Source organism: Charadrius vociferus, unplaced genomic scaffold (genome assembly GCF_000708025.1).
Source record: "Charadrius vociferus isolate BGI_N301 unplaced genomic scaffold, ASM70802v2 scaffold23, whole genome shotgun sequence".
NCBI classification, from domain to species: Eukaryota; Metazoa; Chordata; class Aves; order Charadriiformes; family Charadriidae; genus Charadrius; species Charadrius vociferus.
In genome coordinates, this window is record NW_009647676.1 from 829886 (window position 1) to 853150 (window position 23265).

At 38.8% G+C, this 23265-nt stretch overlaps 1 protein-coding gene across 1 annotated transcript in view; it reads left to right on the plus strand.

Annotated features, from left to right (window-relative positions):
- SPIDR (scaffolding protein involved in DNA repair) overlaps nucleotides 1-23265 on the plus strand; it is a 202977-nt gene that overhangs the window by 26698 nt on the left and 153014 nt on the right. The window contains exon 5 of the mRNA XM_009881121.1: nucleotides 19651-19907. Within this exon, the coding sequence (XP_009879423.1) occupies nucleotides 19651-19907 (257 nt within the window). The remainder of the gene's footprint in view (nucleotides 1-19650; nucleotides 19908-23265) is intronic.

Below are 23265 nucleotides of genomic sequence, written 5' to 3' on the forward strand. Positions count from 1 at the left end.
TATTTTATTCCAGAAGGATAGTTTCTGGAGAGTGTACAAGTGCCTGTGTGGATAACTGGAAACTATTGGCAAGGATGACAATTTTCTTCTCCTGTATCTCTCACCCTCCCCCTTTCTTTTTTCCCTTGAAATGTAATGTCTTTTATCCAGCCTGATTCTGTCATTCCGTTTGGGGGCTGGAACTACTGTGGATCAAGACATTGGGTAGACCCTGCCTCCCCTCCTTCAGGTTCAAGTGAACTAGGTCTGTGTTGCATCTGAGTTTGTCTCCTCAGGAGACAGCCTCCTGGAGTGTGACCACGTAGCACTTGCTGGGGAAGGTTCTCTAAATGGCTTTAGTGGTGTTAAACATGGACTTTCAGAGTGTCAGTAAAAAAAAAAAAAGGTTAAAAACTAAAGCTTGTCTAGTGTGCATTTTCTTTTTTTGCCCTTTCCTATGTAACCATAAGGGTTGGTTTAAAAGGCATAGCTACATACAGAAACTATCTTCCCTCATCTTTTCTTATACATCAATGGTAGTGGCTATTTGAGATCAACTACATTTCTATGAAAGGTGACCTAAGCCAAAAAAACCTCTCCTAGACAAAAATTATTATTCCTATGGACTTGAAGTGATGATTTGCTGAGGGTAACAATAACGGAGCAAATCTGTTGCAGGGCTGAAAATACAGTGAGAAGAGAAGGAAGATTTCTATTTTGTTTACGCTGAGTAAGATTCTTAGTGCCAGCTTACTCCTCCATGCAATATATATGTGGATATCAACAGAAGTTATGCGCTAACCATATAAACAAGTAAATCTCTTGAGCTCTGTGTCAGACCCCATGTTTGCAATGTCTTTGCTCATATTTAGGCCCTAAAACCAGCATGAATTTCTTATGACAGTTGAGAAGACACGTAGCCTCCACTGATACCTGCACAGATATGACAGAACTCTTAATCATAAGATTTAGTTTCCCTTTGCAAAGATTATAGGTTAAGATTCATCTCCTTGTTCTATCTTGGATTACTAAGTGTTTGTGGCTGTGTGTCACTGTATTTATCTAGTCCACATGTTGTATTTGAATTTAACTGAGAATGTGTTTGGATGAATAAAGTAGCATAATTTCCTTCCCTTCCCCTGAAGGAAAGGTGGGTTTCTTTTAAAGTATGGCAGCTATTATGACTAACTATATAATTACACCTTTAATCAGAGTAAAATATTTTAGATACACGGTAGCCCCATTTGGCCCCTCAGTGTTGAATTGAAAACCCTCTAAAGATGCATAGTATGGCCTGTAGTCATCATCGTCACCATTAATCACTCAGCATATTAAAGCCACTGTGCAGGAGTGTACATGGCTGTGTGATTTACTTTTGGGGGGAGTGGTAAGGGCAGGGAAGAGAGATGTTACTGTAAATTCCTTTTTCTGCCTCTTAATCTGCAAGGACGCTATTGTGTCTCTTCTTACTGTCTCTGCTCATCATTTTGCCAACATTCAATGGATTTCTTCTACTGTTGTCTTGTGTTTGAAGGTGGATGTGGCTCTGAAGATGTGGGGAGAAGTTTTCAGTCTGTCTAGGCTACTGAAGCTTTTGAGAGGCTGATGTGCGTGGGAAGCAACTTGTTCAATCCGTGGTTCGGAGGCATGGCCTCCAGAAAGTCTCTGTTCCTCTAAACAATGAGCTAGGTGAACTTATCCTCACAGCTCCTCAAAAGACCCAGCTCAGCTACTGTCTGTCCCATTTTTTGCAAGCTAAATGCACGTCTTTAATTTCTGGCATATTGGGATTCATCCTCAAAATAAGAAAAATGTACTGCTACAACTAACGTATCAGTCTGGAAATTTACACATTTCACCCCAGTGTTAATCCTATAATTTTAATAAAGCCTAGTAAGTGCTGTTTCTTGCAGACCTTAATTATGCTAGCAGCTATTTTTAAAATAAATCTTTTGCTCTAGTTGAAATACAGTTGCTTCAAATATTTATTTCTGCTGTTTCATGTTTTGTCCAAAATGTTTCTTTTACGTATTTTTTTTTTGTGCAAAGAGGATGAATAGAGGAGGAAAGGAAGGGGCAGATGTCACATAGTGAAGAAGGGACACCAGAGTGGCAGTTTTGTAAAATAGTCAGATGAATGAATTTCACAAGGTGGCACATACAGTTCATTTTTATTGTCATCTCTGAAACTAATGTAGGCTAGTTTTGGGCTAAAAGGTTAAATGTTGTTGGGAGAAGACTTGAAAGTGGCTGAGAATAATATTCAAGAAGGTTAGAAAGAGCTTAGGGTTGTGCTGTAGCAACTGGTATCACACTGAAAGGCTCAGACTTCAGAAGGGGCCAGATCTGTGGTTCCAAGAAACACAGAGTTTTCAGGCTTAATTATGTATGCATGGTCTATTTTACTCCATCAGGAGTGAAAAATTTTGAGCATCATGTTTGCAAAATGATCATGACAAGGCTAGAATTTGTTGCCTGTTACTGCGTGTTTTCTCACAACTTACTGGGTATACAAACATTGCATAGGGACATTGGTACAGCACTAAGATAAGGGCAGTAAATTAAAACAAACACAATAAACGGGAAAGCCTTTGTAAAAATGTGCAGACAACTGCATTCAGCACAACTTTTGATGGCTTGGCCTTGAGCTCACTTGGTGGAGCAGCTGCTGCATGACTGCCAAGATAATGTGTATGATGTAATCATGCCAAGCCTACGCTATCATGGTATTACAGCAAAAGCTGTGTCTGTGAACTGGGCACATTCCCACTTACATTCAGGTATAGTAAGAAGGTAATTGGAAGGGTTTTGCCAATGCTGTATATGTATAGTTACAGCTTGAAGTGGGTGTTTTGGGGCATGAAAGGCAAAGTTAGTCTCTTTTGCTGGCCAAGTACTAGAGAACATAGTCTTTAGTGGGTACCTTTTCTATCTAACTCTTGTATTAAATGACCTGACAATTGTGCACCTCTTTCCTGGATGCAGAGGAACATTTTTGGATATGATGTAAGAATGGCTACATAGGATAGACCAAAGATCTGTCTAGCCCATTGTCCTTTCTGTGCTTGTGGCCAGACACCCACAATTTGGACACTGGATATAAATGTAAGTTAAGCTACATAGTTTAATTGACCAAATCATAATACCAGTTGCTTTGCTGCTGGCTGAATGTGCATTAAAATAATCCTGATCTTCAGAGAAGACTAGATATTTAATGCTAGAAAGTTGTGAGTGGTAGGGGAATCTTCAAAAAAAAAAAAAAAAAAAGTGTTCTGGTTTTAAATACATTTGTTACGTATTCCATAACTGAGAAGGTGCATAATAGAAGCGTCTTTGTATTAGCCAGTTTTAAGCGTCTGCATCTAGCTTGTCAAATAAGTCCACACATGACAACTGCAAAGATATCTGTTATGTCCTTTGAGAAATATGTGCAACTTGATGGGAGATTTTTGTTTGGTTTGTTGCTTTTTATTTGTGTGTTTGTTTTTGTTTTTTTTTTTTTAATTGGAGACATATTCTTAAGTTATTTACATAGTCCTAAACTAAGCTTGTTTATGTGGTTGCATGCAGTTTCTTCACGCAACCTTCAGAAACCCTTCCTGCTTTCTGAAGTTTTTGGAACAGTTAGTTAATTCTAACTCTCCATCTTCCTCTTTGACTGAAATTTGCAATTTCCTTTCGAGAAACAACTTCCTATTGAGTACTAACTTATCTGACCGCTTTGATGTATTTGAAATTTTTTTAAAGTCCTAAATGCATTGCAAAATCTGGTGTTGTCTTCACAGCTTGAATTTCTGCACTGCCTGAATTGAGGAAGTATAGAAGTGGATAGGAACTCATCCAACTAACAAATGAAAATCCAATGAAATTGTGCTTGGTCATGCAGTGTCATTGTAAAATTCCAAACTGCAGTAATTCAAATCTGATTAGGCAACTAAAGAGGACTCAATTGTCGCATATTTGCTGTGATCAGCATTGACTTTGGGAGATTTGCCTTTTGGGAGTTGTGTGGATTTCCAAAAAATGCTGCAGCATATTTGGAGGCAGATACAGAAATGGGCTGATTTCTGCAGTGCAGCCGATCGTCATGCCAGAACTACAGGAATCTAAGTCCTGGCCTGCAAAATAGCCATTAAACTTCGATTTAGATGCCTCTGTTCTGTATACAATGAACAGAAGAGCTTAAGTGCTAAATACCAGGATTCCCAGCTACTGTCTTTCTGACTGAGGAACGCTTAAGCTCCCTGGTGTTCCTGCATTTTATCTAATTTCTCTTTGATGTGGAGCAGGGACTGGAGCTCTTAAGGACCCTTTGAATCTTGTGAGTTTTTCCCCAGTGGCCCAGCCTTCAAGGGAGAGGTAGAAATGACCTCCTCATTGCTTTGGCAGGTTGAGCGCCTTCCTGAGAAGGAGGGATTTAAACTCTCTTAAGCTAAAGATTTTCTTGCTAGAATTTGGGTTTCTCGCTGCTTATGCTGAAAAGTCAGGAGTGTTACAGAAGAGTTAGGATTACTGTTGTGGATGTGCTTTTCAATGCAAGTGATGCTGTTAGTGGAAATCTCTGCAGAGCATAAAACCACACCTACCGAATCTAGCCCCTAAACAGGCTTAGGTACAGAAGTACCAACGTTGTACTCACAGGCTTAAATGTGACATAAACCATGAACCTGCAGAATTGCTTTGCATCTGGGCATGTCTGGGAGTGCTTTAAGAAATTCTTGAAATACTGGGTACTGAAAAAGCTGGGTTTGTCAGCAGGCTTTGGGGGCAGGAGCGGAATATTTTGTGACTGACCTCTTGGACTTTGTCTAAATGCTGAGTCTTAGCTTTTATAGCTGAAGGTAACCGTGTATTTACATGCATAGAACACTTTTAACAGTTTTTTATTTTGCAGTCTCCCTGAAGTTATCAAATTGATCAATAGTCTCCTATTTGAAGAGTGAAACAATTAAGTGAGGATGTTCAAAAGTCTTTTAAATGTCAATGTCTGCTTATGCTAAAATCAAATGTAGATGCTTTGCAGTTCTGCTTCCCTTACCCCTTGACGGGGTGGTGCTCAGTGTTTTTACAAGGGAGTCGGTGTCTAGCACCTGTGCAAAATAAGCTTGAGAGCCAAGTTGCCAGATATGATTGAGAGTCACTCGTGAAAATTTTGTCTTAAATAGTGTCTCCCCAAACCACAGGAACTGATGTTAGATCCAGTCTTAAATGTCAGTCTTTCTGACTCAGTCCTGTGCTTACACCACTAAATCACATTTTATTGTGAAGGTTCATGTGTTCAGGCAGTGAACATCATGTGCTTTTTAAAGTAGATCCTTGGTTTCCTAGTACAGCTGTGGTTTCCTCATCTGTATCTGAAACAGGGAATTCCCCAGTTTTCTCCCAAGAGCATTTTTTTGGTAAGTTCTGGGTTGTGCTCTCTCCCTAGAAATCTTATGGTTCAATTTTACTTCCAGTCACAAACAAACTCTTTTGGTGGCACTTGCCATCTACAGCAAATAGTGTTCCTCTGCTTCCACCAAAGTGGTTTTATATGCTGTCTGTCAAACTACTTTAGAAGTTGTCTGTGCTTCTTTCTGCCAGGGTTGTATCTATAGAGAGGCCACACTTGTGCACCCAATCTTCACAGTCTTGGCCATGATATGTAGTAACATTATAATATCTAGAAAACCCATGCACATAAATCCAGTGGTGTTGCTTTCATAGAAAACCTGATTTATAATATGCTTTCTGGATCCTCTCCCTACACTGTGCTTTTTTTAATGGTTGTCAAATGAAATAGAAGAGCTTTTCTGTTCTGTTTTTTCTGGACTTCTGTACTTTCTGTTCAGGACATGAATAAGGCATTGGTTTAATGTTGTGAAAGTTGTAGTTTATTGGTATAGCATTACTCGAAACTATAGAACCTCTTGGGATATTGGCCTTAAGTTTTGAGTTTTGGAGTATAAGACAGCACTGCTGGTTTTACTCCCTATTTTTGTGCAGTATGTTTCTGCAATCCCTCAAATGTAAAGTTAGCTACCATGAAAGTCCTGCAAATATTTTTCTATATTTGAAACCAATTTCTAGGGTGCGTATGTGTGTGTAGTGGGTTACGGAGTGATGAGTTCAGTTTTGGGGCAAGACAGAGTGGATGTGTAGGCTCATGCATCTGCTTTCTACATATGCTGTTCTTCCTTTTCTGTTTAGTAAAATTTATGTTGAAATATTACAGCCTTACATAGAAGAAGTTAGTGAAGATAACTGAAGTTGCTATTCTGCAAAATGCAGAGTGAATTCAGGCACCCCTTTATAGCCAGAGTCCTCATAGTTTAGGCAGAACAAGCTAACAGGTTAATGTTAGGTGTAGAAAAGTACACAAAGACAAACTTAAAACTGGGGAGAGAAGTATGTTATATTTCCTAAATGGAAAATGACAGGTTTGTAGTGGGGTGTGTGCATATACACATGCTTTTTTCACTGCGGTGTTTCAGAGCGTGGGTGATTTGTTAAATTGAATTTTCGATTTCATGAGTGCTTTCTCCTTAAGAAGTGGTTGTCTCATCAGGTAGTCTAAATGTAATTGTATGCTTTTGCTATTTTACATAAGGTAGGCTTTGCATTCCTTCTGTAAGTGCATTCCAGGAATAATAATACTTACATTTGGCTGTAATGATGCAATTTTCCAGGACTTTTGTTAAAAAAACAAACAAACAAAAAACAAACCCCCAAACCAAAAAAACCCTAAAAAAAAAAAAATCACTTGTTTGATGGTACTCTTGCAAATTGACACAAATGGTCAACTTTTGATCTAGAAACTCAGCTCCTCCTCCCTCCTAAATGATTAGTACATAACGGAATCTGTTTGCTTTTGGCAATTTGGGGGGAAAATGCATTTAAAATGTCTAAGATTTCCAAGTGTAAATTTGGCTGTAGTAGATGTCAATAAACATGTCAAAAGGATTTTTATCCTGAAGTCTTGGTATGTGTTATAGTGATATTAATGCTCTGAATTATAGTACCTCCAGTGGAAATCTTAAGTCAGCGTTTTGGAAACCAAGGGTTTAAATGATGCACTTGTGAGTGTATTTTTACATTATTTTGACAGAGGAGTTTAACACTGAGAAACAATCTTTTCTGCAAGAATATTCAAATTCTTGTCTGAATCCTGAAGTTATATTCCCATCTATGCCTAGACTAAATAATCTTGCACCATTATGTGAAACAGCTGTGTTTGGTTTTATTCTGAATTTTCTTAATGGACTGCATTTTTTGCTTTATTTTAATAATGTTTATAATTAGTGTGTGGTTTGCTTTTAATGAACTGATAACTCAAAAAAAGTGGTACCTACCATTCTGCCATTGTCTAAAAACTTGCTTTAACTTTGGCTCTCCTTATTTGAGAAGAGTTACAATACATTGATAGATCTGTGTGGTTACTGTCTTACACTCTGAACAGAAAATACTGTACAAGTTGGAGTTTAAATCATGAAGCTAACAATATAGATAAACTGATTGGGCTTTTGGCAAGTAGAAAACAAGATCTTGCTCCGCTGCAGTCCTGCCCTTCGTTGTACCCTGAAAAATGACCCTTGAAGCAGGTGAAATTCTTTGGATTTTAAATGACTGATTTTCCCCCCACCCCCCCACCACAACCAACTCTGCTGCAATGTCTTGCCCATCTTTCTGACCAAAATGAAATTACTGTTGTTGTGATCTGGGGAATGCAGATCATCCAGATGCAGTTTAGGTTACTATATGCACAAGTATACCTTTGGTGATTTGGAGTTTAGGTTACTATATGCACAAGTATACCTTTGGTGATTTGGAGTGGGGAATAGGAAATGTTGCAGTGGTTTACGTAGTTATAATAAACTCTGGGGACCATTTGTTGCTACTGAAGTAGTATAACTGCATGCTACACTGCTGTCTAGCCACTAAGAAAAAAAACTCCATTTGAAATAGCTGCCAATAAGATGAGCACAAAACTGATACAGTGGGTGCCAACATTTGCATTTCTGCATTTAGGCAGTAAAGCCTCCAGTATCAAACACGTCCTAAAAATGGTGCAGCCGGACACCCGGGACTGCTTGAGCACTTTCTTCATAGCTGCTGTTACTGTTCCCCTCCTCTCAACTTCTTTTTCCTCTCCACCTACCCCAACTTCTGAGTGCTGAGCACAGCTCCCAGAGTGAGACCTCCAGCTGCTGGTGTTTGAGAGTTAACTGCTGTTTAATAAAAAATGTTTTTCTTCCATTTACTTTTAGAACAAAATTTGGGCCTGGGTTTGTGGCCCCAAATGTTTTGGGAAATTACACCTTGCACAGCATTTTTAGTTGGTTCGTACAGAACATGTAAGTTTTTGATCAAAATGCTAACAGGTCACTTAAAAGTTCAAGAAAAAAGATTTGCAACACTTCTTAAAAATCCTGCTAGCTGCGGAGTTCAATGTGAAGGACAAATATCACACAGGTAGTTTTACTTTGGGAAGGGGAAAATAAGCAGAGAATGTTTAATAATATCTTGAAGGACACATTTTATTTTTAAATGCTCTTCCTAGAAGCTGAATTGACTTGTATTATTTTAGCATTATCTTGTCAGCATTGAGCTTCTCTTATATTTTAAAAAAGGAAAAGGGGGACACACCCCACCCTCAGAATCTAGGAGAGGTTGCATTTTCCGTGTGTAAATACACATTGACATATGCTAACCTAATAGAAAAGAAAATGTCAGTTCTATGTGATTTTTCTCCTCTCCTTTGCTGAAGTAAAGCAAGCATTGACTTAAGAATGGAAGTGAAATTGAGCCATCACAATCTCTTGATCTGATTTGAGATAGTGGAGGCATGAAGCCAAAAGATACTAGTGACCGCTGTGGAAACCAGTCAACTATTGCTTTTTAAAGTGTGTTAAAGTGTGCAGACATGCACCGAGGCTCTTACTCTCTTTGCCTGTAATTGAGAACCATTACCTTAATTCTTTTTAATCTTCCTACTTTATGCAAGCTTTATAATCCTTATAAGGAATTGCTTGGTACAAATTAACTGATGTTTGTATTTCAGGCTCTTTTCTTTGCAGTTTCTGCATGCCAGTTGCCAGCCAGTTCTTACAGACTTGTAGTCCATTGAGTTTAATTGTTTGAGGATTACATTCAATTACTGCCTTACTGGGACATTTCAAGTTTGTTTTTCCTGGTATGTTTTATTAGCAAATAAGCATACCACATAAACTTTCAAATATCTGTGATTCTCTGTGCGTCCTGTAATGTATGTTATACCCATATGTTCTGTCTTACCTCAAACCAGGACACCATATTATGGCAATCATATTAAATATGTAATGTTACACACATGTATTACAGCACACACGTGCTTTTATTCTAATCTAGATCTCAAAGGAGTTTTAATTGGTCTTCACTTTGAAATCTTTTCATGTACTGTGAACAATTGGTGCAAATGTGTCAAACAAGGCAGTATTGCAGCAGTTAGCACCTCTGAATCTCTCTATAAAATGTGTATTTATAACAACATTACAATTTTCAATTACAATGCCTTACTCTATTAATGGTTACTTTATTTTCCTTCTGCTCCTCCAAAGTTTAGGCACATGATGTGAAAGAAAATCTGTAAACTTAAGTGTTTGGCTCCTTTTTCTTTGTTTTTTCTCCAAACGGAATTAATTTTAGCAGAGTACGTTTAATGTATTTTTTAACTACTTTTCTTGTTTGGTATTCTTTGGCTTACTTGGAAAAGCAATTAAATGGGTCTTCTGTTTCTTCAGTCTGCATATAGGTGCTCTCATCATCGTTAAAAGTCAGCTTAGGTGAAGGTGGTGCTTTTGTATGTGTATGTGCACTATCATCACTAAAACAGCAGTGGTAAGACATTTCCTGCCCTGAAATGTTTGCTGTTTAAAATAGTTTTACCAGTGCAAAAACATGAAACAATGATCTAGAAAAGGTAAGCTGTGGAAGGACTTCTGGACAGGAGGGAAAGGGTCGGAAGAAGTTAAAAATGAAGAGGAGGGAAGAAATGAAGCGACTATTTTAGGCTTTGGGGGCAGTACCGCAGGCACTGTGAAGCAATAAATGGGGCAAAGGGGAGAACAGTCAAATGAGAAGAATGTGGAGTGAGTGGGAGTAGAAGAAAATGAATGTAATGCACTGCACTGCCTGGCAGCCCGGTGTCTCCTTAAGCTGCCAGCGCTGTAGCTGTGAACACCAGCACTGCTGGAGCTGGAAGCACAGAGTCTGAATTTCAAGATGTTTCTGTGTACCTCTGTGGAAATTATGAACAAAAAATTTCCACTAAGTGCTGAGCATTATTGCAAAAATGATGCCTGTATTGTATTTGTGTGTTATACAACACTGTGCCAGTTGTGTTTCCCCTCTCTCTTATTTTCTTTTTTTTTTTCCTTTTTTGATAAGTGCTTTTCTAAGGGGTTTCACAGGAAACTGCAGGCAGATCAACCAAAGATGAGAAGTCGGTGTGCATAATTTGTACTTCACTGAATATCTGTGTGCAATCTCTCAGTTAGTTAGTTGTTCTGGAATTGCTTCCTTTCATCTCAAAAGTAACATGCTTGCACTTATCACCTACTTTTTGAAAGAGGATACGTAATATGAAAGATGCTTTAAAGTCTTCAACTGTTGCCTGTTTGGTCTAAACAGTGACATTATTGTGGGAGGTATTTTGTCATGGTTTCTTTTTTAGAATTTTTTTTAAAAAGCTTGCAGGATCGTTATTCATAACTGTATAGGCTAAAGATACAAGAGAAGCAATTTTATAAGGAAAGATTTAATTTATTTAGACGAACTGGTCTATTTGGAGTAAAAAAAAAAAGCAACTTGACAAACTTTTGGGACTTATTGAAGGGTGAAGCGCTGAAAACTTGTCTGTTTTCCCATAGTTTATCTAGTAAAAGATATTAGCTCTTATTACAAGTATTTATTCTCTCTGAAGGCTCGGAACAAAACAAAAGAGTTGCTGGTAGATGGACGTGTATTTCCTCCTTTAACAGTTCCTACAGAATCCTGCAGGTGTTTAGTCTAGGTGCTTTAGGATTTAGCTCATAAATAATAATTTGGCTTTTAATCATGCCTTTTGGTTGAGTCCTCTCATTACATCCAAGCCTTAACCTGGACAATTACCACAGCATCACCTAAAATAGAGACAATAAAACTGAGGTTTCACAGCCTGAATCCACTAACTTTAATAAATGAAACTGAGTGAATAACTATAAACAAAGAATGTGAAAGTAGGTTATCAAATCATGTGATAACATCTGTTCCTTGGAAACATGAAAGTAACTATTTCTGTTTAAGTGGTATTATAAGCTGACTACAATTTTCTCGTGTGCCCAAACTTCAATGCATAATGTTGAGGCTTTTGTGCAAAATGATGTAATTATCTGCGTGCCCTATCAGAGTCAGGTATTTATATTTGAAAACCTGGGTCTCTATCATCTGGAGGATCCTTATCAAGATGAGAGCTCAACTGCGTGGGATAATACGCAGTTGCATGAGAGGAGACCTGGTTTTGTCCCTGAATAGTTTGCAAGATGCAACATGTGAAGTGGTGTCTCTCCCTTCCCCTCTTTTTTCCCCCCTCCCCTCATTTTTTAAGGAAGGAATGGAGAGCAAGGGTTACGGTAATTCACTTGAATGTAACATTGGCTAACAGAATGCATAAATTCATCCAAATTGCCTTTAACAGCCAGTGATTTTCCCTGGGAGAAACTGAAGATGTTCTCATATGATGGGAAAAAAAGGTTAGACAAAGCAGAATAAGCACTTGTAGGTTGTCTGTGTATTGACATTTTTCAGCATTGTTGGGTCTATTAGAAATTGACTATTACTCTGATCACACACTGATGGAGAGATCAGTGGTAATGCAGAATATTAGGAAGTGATAAATTGACTTCTTAATGCTAAAGCTTTGCAACTACTAAAATGATGCTTTTAAGAGCTGCAGTTGCAGCATAAATGTTACAGATGCCAAGATTGCAGCGGGGTTTTGCTTATACTCCGTATGGTGCAAATCGGTATCCCTTAACTCCTGTTGGGTAAACTTCTGCTTCATGCCCATTTTGTACCTTAATAGCTCACTGTCCCCTACTATTCTGCCCTTGTGCCCAGCAGACAGCTGTTTTGTTCCATCTTGCCTTCAGAATCACTGTTTAATTCTACATCTAAAGAGTACACTTAGAAATAAATGCAGTGCTTCTTGCTTTATTGACTTATTTTGTATAAAAACGCACTTGGGCTGAGAAGACAGCCTCACCTGTTTCGGTCGGCTGATCTATGCCTTAGAACAACCTGTTCTGGGAGAGACAGGCTGGAACAGCTTGTGGATGTATCTCCAGAAGTATAGCCTGCTAAACCTGTTTGCCTTGTAAAAGCTGAGGTTTCTACTCAGGATTAGAAGTTATGGCTTTGATTTCATCATCCTTGCCACTTGTGTATTCTTCACCTGGCTTTTAAAAAAAAAAGTCACTAATATACCATCTTTTCATTAGGACTATAAAAAGTCCATTTTTTTGTGATTTAAATCCCTCTGCTCCAAAGTTTTTATTTCAAAGATCAGATATTTGTGTTGATTTTTTTTTTTTTTTAAAAATCATTTGTGTGTGTGTGTGCGAAAAATCTTATTCTAATATTTTTTCCATTCTTGTTTTCTGAAATGATTAGTGCTGGGTGCAGGCTACTGCCTGCCAATGGTGTATGTGTACAGGATTATGTGTGAGAGAGCTCAAACCAAATAAAAACCATGCACCTCTCCCTTACAAAAAAGAATGCACAACCAAACATACTGCATGTAATCCTAATCATCGCCTTATTTTCCACTTCAAGGCAGTATGATCTACACAAGATATGGGAGCTGATAACTGATGATACAAGTGACTTATTTTGTTAATTGTTATTTCATGTATGATATAAAATACCATTTTGTGGTCTTGTGTACTGTACTTCAACTTCCTTGCTCTTTGAAGTGTAAGAGGGAGTTAACCTGTCCATGTCGACTTCCACACCTTTTCTTGGCTTCAGAAATCCTGCAGGAAGCCCGGCATTAGGGGGTAACTGGTGGTTGGACTCGACAGCAGCCATATTGTTCCATTAATTTCTGCAGTTATGTCAAAGCCTTTTCAACTCCTTCAGTCCATGAAGGCATCTCTGAAACTGTCCCATTTGCTTTTCATTTGTTAACAGCTATGGGTATTTTTCCTTTTAATTGAATCATACTTGGGGTAACCATTTAAGACAGAAGCTAATGCCACTGTAATTTTTGACAGAGCTTGCAGAATAAATGGGGTCAAATATGGGTGAGACTTCCCCAGGAGCTCTCCAAAGGGAAGCCCAGCAGTGTAAGCAGTGGCACTTCAGGTTTAGTAGCTGGCCTTCTTCCTCCAGAGATAATCATGAATCAATTTCCTTTATGATAAGAAGCACTTGGCTGCTGGATGCAATGAATCCTTTTAAATTAGTCATAGAAGAGAAGTCCTAACCACTTGTTTAAAGGTCTCAAAACACCATTAAGAGGAGATGAGGGTGCAGTCTGTGACCAAATTCTGCTTTGAATAATTACAGTGTTACTGCCTACACTTCTCCATATTCAAGTAGATACAGCATTCTTCTTTGCTACTTGGCATAAATGATTTTGTGTGCTAATAACTACTGCATTCCAGCCTAGGGGTGGTGGCATCTAGGAGATAGCAAAAATTCATTCCCATGTCTGTGTGAAGGGAGATGTTGCTCAAGTTTAGCGGTGGCCGAGCAGTAAGAAAGAAGCAAACCCTTTGTCAGCTCAGTGGTCGTTGCTCTTGGAGAGTCCGAGAGAGATACTTGAGGTGGTCGTTCTTGTGCCCTTGAAGAGCATATGGCTCTGTTTCCTGTAATGGCAGCCACAAAATGCTAATGTGTGTGGAGCAGGACATGTCATTTCCCAGTATGCTGAACAAACCCCACTGATAAATATTTAGGACAGATCAGATGGTCTGAGTGCATGTGCTGGGGAGGAATGCTGTACTTAGCTAAATAACTAGGCATTATCTGAGATCCATTTTAAATATATGCTGCCTCTGTAATAACACTGGCTGGTTGTTCCAGATACAAAATTTCAGTTAATCTCCTGTGTCAGTTTGGACTTGCAAGTCCAAAAATATCTTATTAGTGATTTATGTCTTTCATTGTTGTTCTTTTCTGTCTTACGGTTATCTCTGCCCACGCACTGCTACCTAATCTTGTACGTTTTGCGTGTTGTTCCTGTGGTTATTCCGTGAGAAGAAAGCTTGGTGTCACCCACAGAGCAGCACACGCCTAGCTCTGCACTTCAACATTAAGCTTCTTGTGTCAAGGTATATCTGAATTTTATCTCTCTAGAGTGAAAATAGCTAGTTTACCAAGAAACAAATTCATTCTCAAGCTACTAGGATAATATTTGGCACAGACTTCAGTGCTTCAGTTAAAGCTTCAGAAAACGCAAAGCTTTGAAGAGAATTGCAGGCTTTAAATCCTTTGTGTTTTTAATTACCTTTATAGAGTTGAATAATATCCTGTACTATCTGTGCACACAATGCTTGAATTAATTTTGTGTTGATTAATTAAGGGGAAACTTTTCTTTTACCTTTACCCTACTCCCTATAATCCTGCAAGCCAGCTTCTGGTGGAGTTAGCTTCAAGCATTCATTAGCATAGCCTGGGCCTTTGACATACTGCACTGTTGATTTATGCTTGTGAATATTCATTGTAGCAAATCCAGTGGCTTTTCTGGTGGTTTTTTTTTTTTTTTTGGAGAGTACCACTCAAGGTATAAAAATCTTGCAACCTGTAACTAACACCCTGGGGTAGAAGTTTGCTGTGTTTGAATCCCTTTGCATGCATGACAGCAAAGAGTACCAGCAGTGCAAATGCAGCATTGCTTGTCAGAAGGGAAGACTGTATAAAAGCAGAGGTGGTAGGATAGTTGCTTAAGTTTGCTGTGTGTGTTTGTTAATAACAGTCAGCTTCCACCCATGTTGAGAGCTGTTATGAGAGGGCTGTTAAGAGGAATACAAATGACCTCTGAGAAGAGTGAGGGAATCAGGAAAGAGAAAAAGATAGTCCATGAGGGAACAAGCAGGGCATAATAGAAAATACTTCCAGAGTTAGAAGCAAAGATATGTGAAAGAACAAGTAGGAAAGGAAATGCCACGAGATTAATTTTCCTCTGTAAGTACAGTGATCAAAGTCTAAAACTCTCAAATACTATTTCCATTTCTGACATAACTTGGCTCTGTGACCTTGAGAAAACCTGGTTCCCTAAGGGTGCCATCTGAGAAACCCTATTAGTTCTTCTACCATTCAAGCTAAGCTGTAGTAACATAACAGGAGGGAAGAAATTTATTATTTTTAGGGAAGGAAATGACAGAGTAAGTTATCTCCATCTGCAAAAAGTTATTTTGGTGTATATATAGAATTTGATAACCATTTTTTTTATAAGAGGAGATTTGGACATGCTGCAGCATGCCAACACATCTTAGTTTGAGCTGATGAACTTGTTCAAAATATCTGTGAGCTTTTGTTGAGCTTCATGTCTGCAAGATATCTTCATATCAACTGGAAAAGATTTACAGCGTTTTCTGAATGGTCAATGACTGAACAAGTGAAGGTGTTTAACCAATAGAAAAGTAGGGTGCCTGTACTGACATTTTTCCACAGGAAAGTTTCACTGAGTGATGTATCTTGGGAGGAGAGCCAAGGGGGATGAGAAACTCTCCCAACTGCTCCCCTAATTAGCAATCACTGTATGAGAGTGTGTATTTTAAAAAAAAAAAACAACAGATGTAGTATATTTTCAATAGGATAGCTTTTTTTTACAGAAAGCTTTGTACAGTTCTGCTTTCTGTGCTGAAGCTGGAAACTTCAAAAGGAAATGTAACACTTCTTACATTAAATTACTACTATTTTATTGATAAGAAATATTGAGTGCTTAAAGTGATCAAATAAAGATATTTCTTGCTTCCATCATTATTGAAGTGAAAAGGTATTTTTTTTCAGATCCTTTAGAGGGAAATGCTGTGAAGATTGCAAAGGTACTCCCAAAGGACTCACAAAGTGTTCAAGGCGAACCAACAAATAGCTGAAGCAAATCTCTGAAGGGGGAGGGAGTGAGTACTTGGTCACAGAAGTAACAGCATAGTATCTTCTGTGTTGCCTGTGTGCAAAATCTAAGTGCTTATGGAATGCTATCTTAATTTCACTGAAGTCAAGAGTTTTGTCTTTGAACAATTTGGGCCAGGATTTTACCATTTCTGTGGTTGGTTTTTTCGGTGATTTTTTTTAAAATGAATTTAAATTGACACAGGTAATCATATATTCTTTAGCAATCTTAACTGTTTAACTTATTCTGGTTTCTATTTTTACATTTGTACCATCTTCTACATTAGCTAGTACTGGTGAGTGCTGTCAAAAATACGTCATAAATTAATTCATCTTGAGAGTTCTCTTTTGATCAATTTTGGTTTAAACATGCTTATCTTTAAAATTATGGGGTCCTGGATGCTCAGCTACAGTACTCACTGACTTTGTTTTCCTGTATCCAAATCTCATCAGAAAAAATGGCAGTATTCTGTGCATTTATACTAAAGTAATTTTTCCTTAAAAGAAAGAACCATGAAAGGGAAGCATTTAGAACCTTTCAAATTAAACTAGTCCCGGAGTAAATCTGTTTATTCTAAAAGTGAACAAAATGAACCACGTTTGTTGTTTTGGTGAGAGAGATTGAAGTCAGCCCCTGCACATGAAGAGTGGTTAGCATGATACAAAAAGAGGGTGTTGTGGCAAGGCCATCATTGGAAGTGATAGGTAAATCTTAGTGAACGGTCTACTACCAAGTATTTGGAGTGATTGGGATATGTGGGAGACAGTCATGGAAAACCCCAGGATGGGGATGATTAGATTGGGCTCGGGTTGAAGGAAGGGATTGAGGTGGGGAAGCAGAGCCTGTGTGTGGTGGGGAGCAGTGTACTTTCAGCCACCATAACTAAAAATGACTACATTTTGAAGTAACAAGCAACATGGAAAAGTCGACTACTCTTAATTTGACACTTCTCTGTGCTTAGCAGTGACGTCCTTTAGAACCTCTCAGTGATACTACTGGGGATATTCCTTAAATTAAAAAAAACTCCTGAAAATTCAGCTTTGCGATGTTTAAGATATATTGTAATCGGTAAACAATTTTTCACTATTTATTAATGATTGTTTTAAGGTGAACCCAAGAAATTAATTAATTTTTTTGCCAACTTTCCACCACTGTAAAATTGGTAGACATGCCAGCTTGTTTACTGAATACTTGAAAAATCGTATTTGTATGTTTTTAAAATATTTTTCTCTTCAGACCATGTTTCTGATGGTGGCTACAGTTAAATAATATACGGAATTGGAAGGCTGAGGTTTTGTTCTTTGTTTTTCTTCTCCATTTTTTTGTAGCTTCCTCTTTTAAGAAAAATTTCCAACTGACCAATTAAAAGAAAAAACCCAAAACAACAAAACCCAACCAAAACTCTAACAAGCAAACAAACCAAAACAAAATCCCCAAAGTATGGTTTCCTTGGGGAAGTTAAGTCTAAACAAGTATACAATAATAAATATTAGCAGAAGAATGAAATGATTTATTAGACAGTCTTTACTTAAGAAAGCTTCTTAACTCTTACAACAGTCAGTGGGATTAAAGCATGTGCTCAACTTGAAGCACATCCCAAGGGCTTTCCTCATTTGCATTTTACTTGCTCAAAGAACTTCAAGTTTGCATCCTTTATTTAGGTCCAGTGGATATCGTAAAAATTTGAGCAAAATTAAAGCATTCCTAAAGCAAAAGTGTGCCTTGGAATGGTGTTTTAAGAATGAAGTGCTTGCTCACTGCTTTCGTACTGTTCAAAACCTTTTATTTTTGGCCCTTTTCCAATGTGGAAGGAGTTTGTTTTCAGAGAAATATTGTTGCCAAGGGACGAATGTTGACTGTGTTGTGTTTAAAACAGGCTGATATTAATTACATTCTTCTAGCTATTCTCCTTCTCTGGGTAACTTTAAAAGGTCCTTCCAATTTCCAGAATACTTAGGTAAGCTCTCAGAACATGAATGCAGTGTCTCATCATTTACCTGAAGAATGTATTAAAGAACTGGCAAGAGCTGAACTCATTTTTGTGCACAGTTGAGAAATGTTGGTTTCAGATGATTACACTAATTAATAACATACAACTGCATTAGTGAATGCAGTGTTTTCCCTCCCTTTCCTCTTTTATCTTTAAAGTCTATCTGGGCCAGTTGTCAGACAACCTGTGTGGAGAGCTGTTTGCTGCATCAGACCAGAGGAACAGGCTAATTTCTTTTAGGACCTATTCTGTGATCGGGGCAGCATGATCTGGAGCAAAGTCAGTCTTTGGGGTTTTCTGGTTCCTCATTGATAATGTGAACCTAATGTTTTGCATTGGGTTTTGGTTCTTTCAAGGGTCAGGCTGAGTTACTTAACTTGCTGCTTCTACAGAACAACAGTCTTGTGCAAGCCTCCTTGAGCTGTGCTAGTGTTGGTGGTCCCAGTGATGGGACTGTTGCTATGCTTACCCCACCAGAACTTGCACAGTATTGTTTTTTTTCCAGCTAGCTCCTGAAGGCTGAGCCCAGCTCATGTTTCTTAGTCTTCTGCCTATTTCAGAGTTTTCGATCATTTTGTTCTGTACTAGGTAAAATGCCACTTTCCCAGTATTTTTGCTTAATACTCAGTACTTCAAGAAATACTGGGTCAGGAGAGCATAACATACGTAACTGTGCCAACCCAGCTGCCTTGCCCTGCTTGTGCAGGAGCCCTAGAGGAGAGTAAAACAAGCTGACCCAAAGCAGGTGGATTTTCCCTGCCAGCCCTCTCCTCAGCCTTCCACATCTCTTTGCAGGCTTGTTTTTGGGCCTTCTCATCCTCTCCTCTCATTCTTCCTTTGGTGGGATGAGTTCAGTGTGTCCTGTGAGGTTTTATGAGTCTGAACTCCAGCCCCACTTGTTCACAGCCCTGGCTGTTGACCAGTGATCAATCCTCCATGGAGCTCCCTGGATGCAGTCTGATAGCTTATGCTCAACTTCTGAAAACTTCCTGGGAAGCTAGAGGTCTGCTGGACATGGGTGAAGGCCAGCTTTCGTGGTCAAAATTTTGTTTTAACAAAAGCTGACATACTTCTTGCCAGCTACGAGTTCTCAATAGAGGCATGTGTTTCTTCCCTCCATTCAGGCTATGGAATCCAGCTGTCCTACTTGAATCCTGATGTGAAAGCTCCCTTTCTCTCAGCTCTCCTGCCAGCCACAGTCCCTGTCACTCATTAGCCTCTTTCTGCTTTCCTGAAAACTTGCTCTAATCCTGACACCTGTCTGGAAACTTCTCCTGTAGAGATAAGCATTAGCTTATCGTTTTGATAAATTCTCTAGATCAAGTTGTTTGAAAAAATAAATGCTCCTCATCCCAATTGTCCCTTAAGAGATAGTCCTTATATTCAGGAGTTCATGTTGACTTACAAAAGATAAATGTGTATTTACAGTGAAGTTGTGTGGGTTATATTAATCAATAAACTTGCATTCAATTTATGGATTACTAGGGAACATAAATAACTGCCTACATAAATCTGTACTCTCCCATTAGCATTCTGTTTAAATAGCTTTATATTTTTATTTGCTTAGACAACTTCAACAGAAATTTCTGAGTATTCATCCGACAATGACAGCGTGGGAGAACGAGAGACTGGCCTGGTGACCACTACTCCAGGATCTGCTAAGAGATTACGGTCGAGGTCAGGAGTGGACACAAGGGATGTTACAGCACGACCGGCCAGCGAGTGGCTGAAGTCTGCACGGGCCCTTCTCCGCACCCCTGGGAAACAGGTGGGCAAGGCCCCCCGAGCCCCTGCCGACTCCGCAAAGAAGAGGAAGCTACTGAGGTAAATGCACTGTCAGCCTTAAGGATTATTTTTTTTTTTTAAATTGTGATTAATAGAGTACTTTCAGAAGAGTAGGAATGCATTGTATTAGAAATAGTGTGGCCAGCAGAAGTAGGGTGGTGATTGTGCCCCTGTACTCAGCACTGGTGAGGCCACACCTCGAGTATTGTGTCTGGGTTTGGGCACCTCAATACAAGAGAGATATCGAGGTGCTGGAGTGAGTGCAGAGGAGGGCAATGAAGCTGGTGAAGGGCCCAGCAAACAAATCATATGAAGAGCAGTTGAAGGAGCTGGGACTGTTTAGTTTGAGGAGGAGGAGGCTGAGGGGAGACCTCATCACTCTCTACAACTATTTGAAAGGACACTGTAGAAAGGTTGGTGCTGGTCTCTTCTCACAGGTAATTAATGACAGAACAAGAGGGAATGGCTTTAAGCTCCAAAAGGATAGATTTAGACTTAACATTAGGAAAGAATGTTCACAGAAAGAGTGGTTGGGCATTGGAATAGGCTGCCCAGGGAGGTGGTTGAGTCACCATCCCTGGATGTGTTTAAGACCCATTTAGATGTGGCATTGGGGGATATGGCGTAGGGGAGAACTTTGTAGAGTAGGGTAGATGGTTGGACTTGATGATCCCAAGGGTCTCTTCCAACCTAGACAATTCTATGATTCATTTCAAGGTGTCATGGTTTAACCCCAGCCAGCAATTAGGACCATGCAGCCACTCACTACCCTCCCCGCTCCCAGCAGAGTAGGGAGAAGAGGGAGAAAAGGGAGCGGGGAGAAAAAACAAACAAACAAACAACAGCTCGCAGATCGAGATAAAGACAATTTAATAGAATAGTAACACGAGAGGAAAATAATAATGATACTATTGATAATAATAATGATAATAATGGTAAAAGACTGTGATACAACACAAGTCGCTCTCACCACCTGATGATCGGTTGCCCAGCCCATCCTAAGCAACTATTGTGAATTCCGGCCTGCCGGCCAACCCCCATTTAGATACTGAGCATGACATCTGTGGTATGGAATATTCCTTTGGCCAGCTTGTCCTGTCTATGCTCCCTCTCAGCTTCTATGGGAACCTGAAAAAGTCCTTGACTAATGTAAACATTACTTAGCAACAACTAAAACAATATGTTATCAGCATTATTCTCATACTAAATTTAAAACACAGCAGCTACTGGGAAGAAAACTAATTCTGCCACAGCTGAAACCAGGATAAACATTTTAGAGATGCAAATTCCAAAAACTTAAAGAATGTAATTTATCTGTAAACAGGCAAACAAGGCAAGAAAGAACTCAGTTCATTTTTAAAATCTGTGGTGAAAGCTCTCCATCTTGAACTCCTGTGTACGAATAGATATGGTTTTTGCACTTCTAATAATGCTTTACACAGTGCCTTACAGATGTGTGAGTGGACATACTTCTGTTTTAGCTTGTAATCATTCCATTGCTTTGTGCCTCTCCAGACAGTCTGCAAAAATGCTGTAGTTCTCATTTTATTTTTTTTTTTGTCCTACAGATTAATGAGGGTAAAATTATCCAAAAAACTGTAGGAAAGGTGTGGATGAGCAGTAGTGCTGAGTAGTGCAAGACAGTGATATTTAGGCAAAGGTGGGGTGTATTTGTTAATCTGAAATTTAAATCTCTGTGACTAAATTAAATACATAAAAATGATATCTAACTACTGAAAGAGAACAGCAGGAGCCTGAGCAGTGGAAGCCTGATGTTCACAATTCACTATTTTTCTGGCTAATTACAGTGCAAAAATGGTCACTTCCTGTACTGAATTAACAAAAATTGCTTTAACTTAAATGGTATATGTGAAGGTATGCCTCAAGGTACGGAGACTACAATTACAAATGGTGTGGCTGTAGGTATCTGTATTTTTAACAATGTCATTCTTTCCTACTTTTTTTACAGCTGATTCAATGTACAGTAATCAATCAAATCAACTACTTAAAAAGTAAATCTTCACTTTGGTTAAATAGTCATACCTTATTTTTCTCTAAAAATGTTCTTGGCTATTTCAAAATGCTGACAGAGGGAGCATATTTGAAAGTCCTAATTACTGAGGATCTCTACACTTAAAAGTGCTTTGGCTTGTGCAATCAAACTTTATTTCTGGTTACTTTAAAAACATAAAGACACAACTGTACCAGATCTAGACCACAGCTGTAACCCCTCCAAAATACTTGTTAGTGGCCAAAAGCAGGTATATGTGACAGTAATAAGAACAGGACAGCTTAAATGTGACTTGAATCTGCACCTTCCAGCTTCATTTGATGACCTCTACTATCAACAATCGAAGATATACTTTACAGCAAAGATACTCTGAAGCAAGTGTATAAAAGAATAAATAGCTTTAAAAATGAACAAACCAAACCAAAGAAACCACAATGATATAGAATGTAATCTGTCTGGAGTGGCCAGAGGAGCAGAGCTTGCAGGGTTTTTCACTCTTCCATCCTGTGGTTCCACCTTAGGTTCCTTTGGGAACAAGGAAGCAGGCAGGAAATTCCTCAGTTATGAGATTTGTTTATCTTGTTATTTTGCTTGTCCAGGTAATTGTCATCTTTTCACTCTTCCTGTTCTGCACATTAATTCCACATGTCTATCTTTTCCATCCCATTCTTGTTTCATTGGTGTGCTAACAGTGGATATACGAGTCTACATCCTTGATTGGAAAGCTCAGGGTTTTGGTGCTGTGGATTGAAGGCCAGTTCGGGGAAACATTTGTCAACTTCTTGATTCATGAAGTGACAACGACTTCTTTCTGGTTATAGAGCTAAATGTTACATAGCAGTTGTTAGCTTGTCCTTTCTCCTTCCTTTCCACATCTGCTGCAGATGGAAGCCACAGCAGAAAAAGGAGCAAGCAGGTGAAATCATCCTGCAAGATGGATCTAGTCCACGGGCTCCCACTCAGACTATTTGGAACTGTGCAGTAGGTGGAAGAGAGACGAGAGCCTCTGCTTAGCCGGGCTCTCTTTTTCCAGGCTGGCGACTAGGGAAGCATAGTTTGAGCGGAGATGGTGCAGGTGTCAGAGCTGCTGTCTACCTATACGAATTCCTGTGCAAGAGGTTCTACTCCAAATCCAGACTGTATTAAGTATGCTTACTTTATGGAAGTGTCCTGATGTAGGTAGAATAGGCCTCTTATGGTTTTGTTTCCACTTTTAAGAAAATAGAAATTATTTCTATTTTCATCTCTCTGCTGTTTGAGATGACTAAAGCTATCTTCAAAAGTAGAGAGAATATTTAAAAAAAAACTTTAGCTTATATTTCCTGAAAAAAAATCTTATACCATGTGTAGCATTCTCTTCCAAATTCTTTCGGCATGCTGCAATCT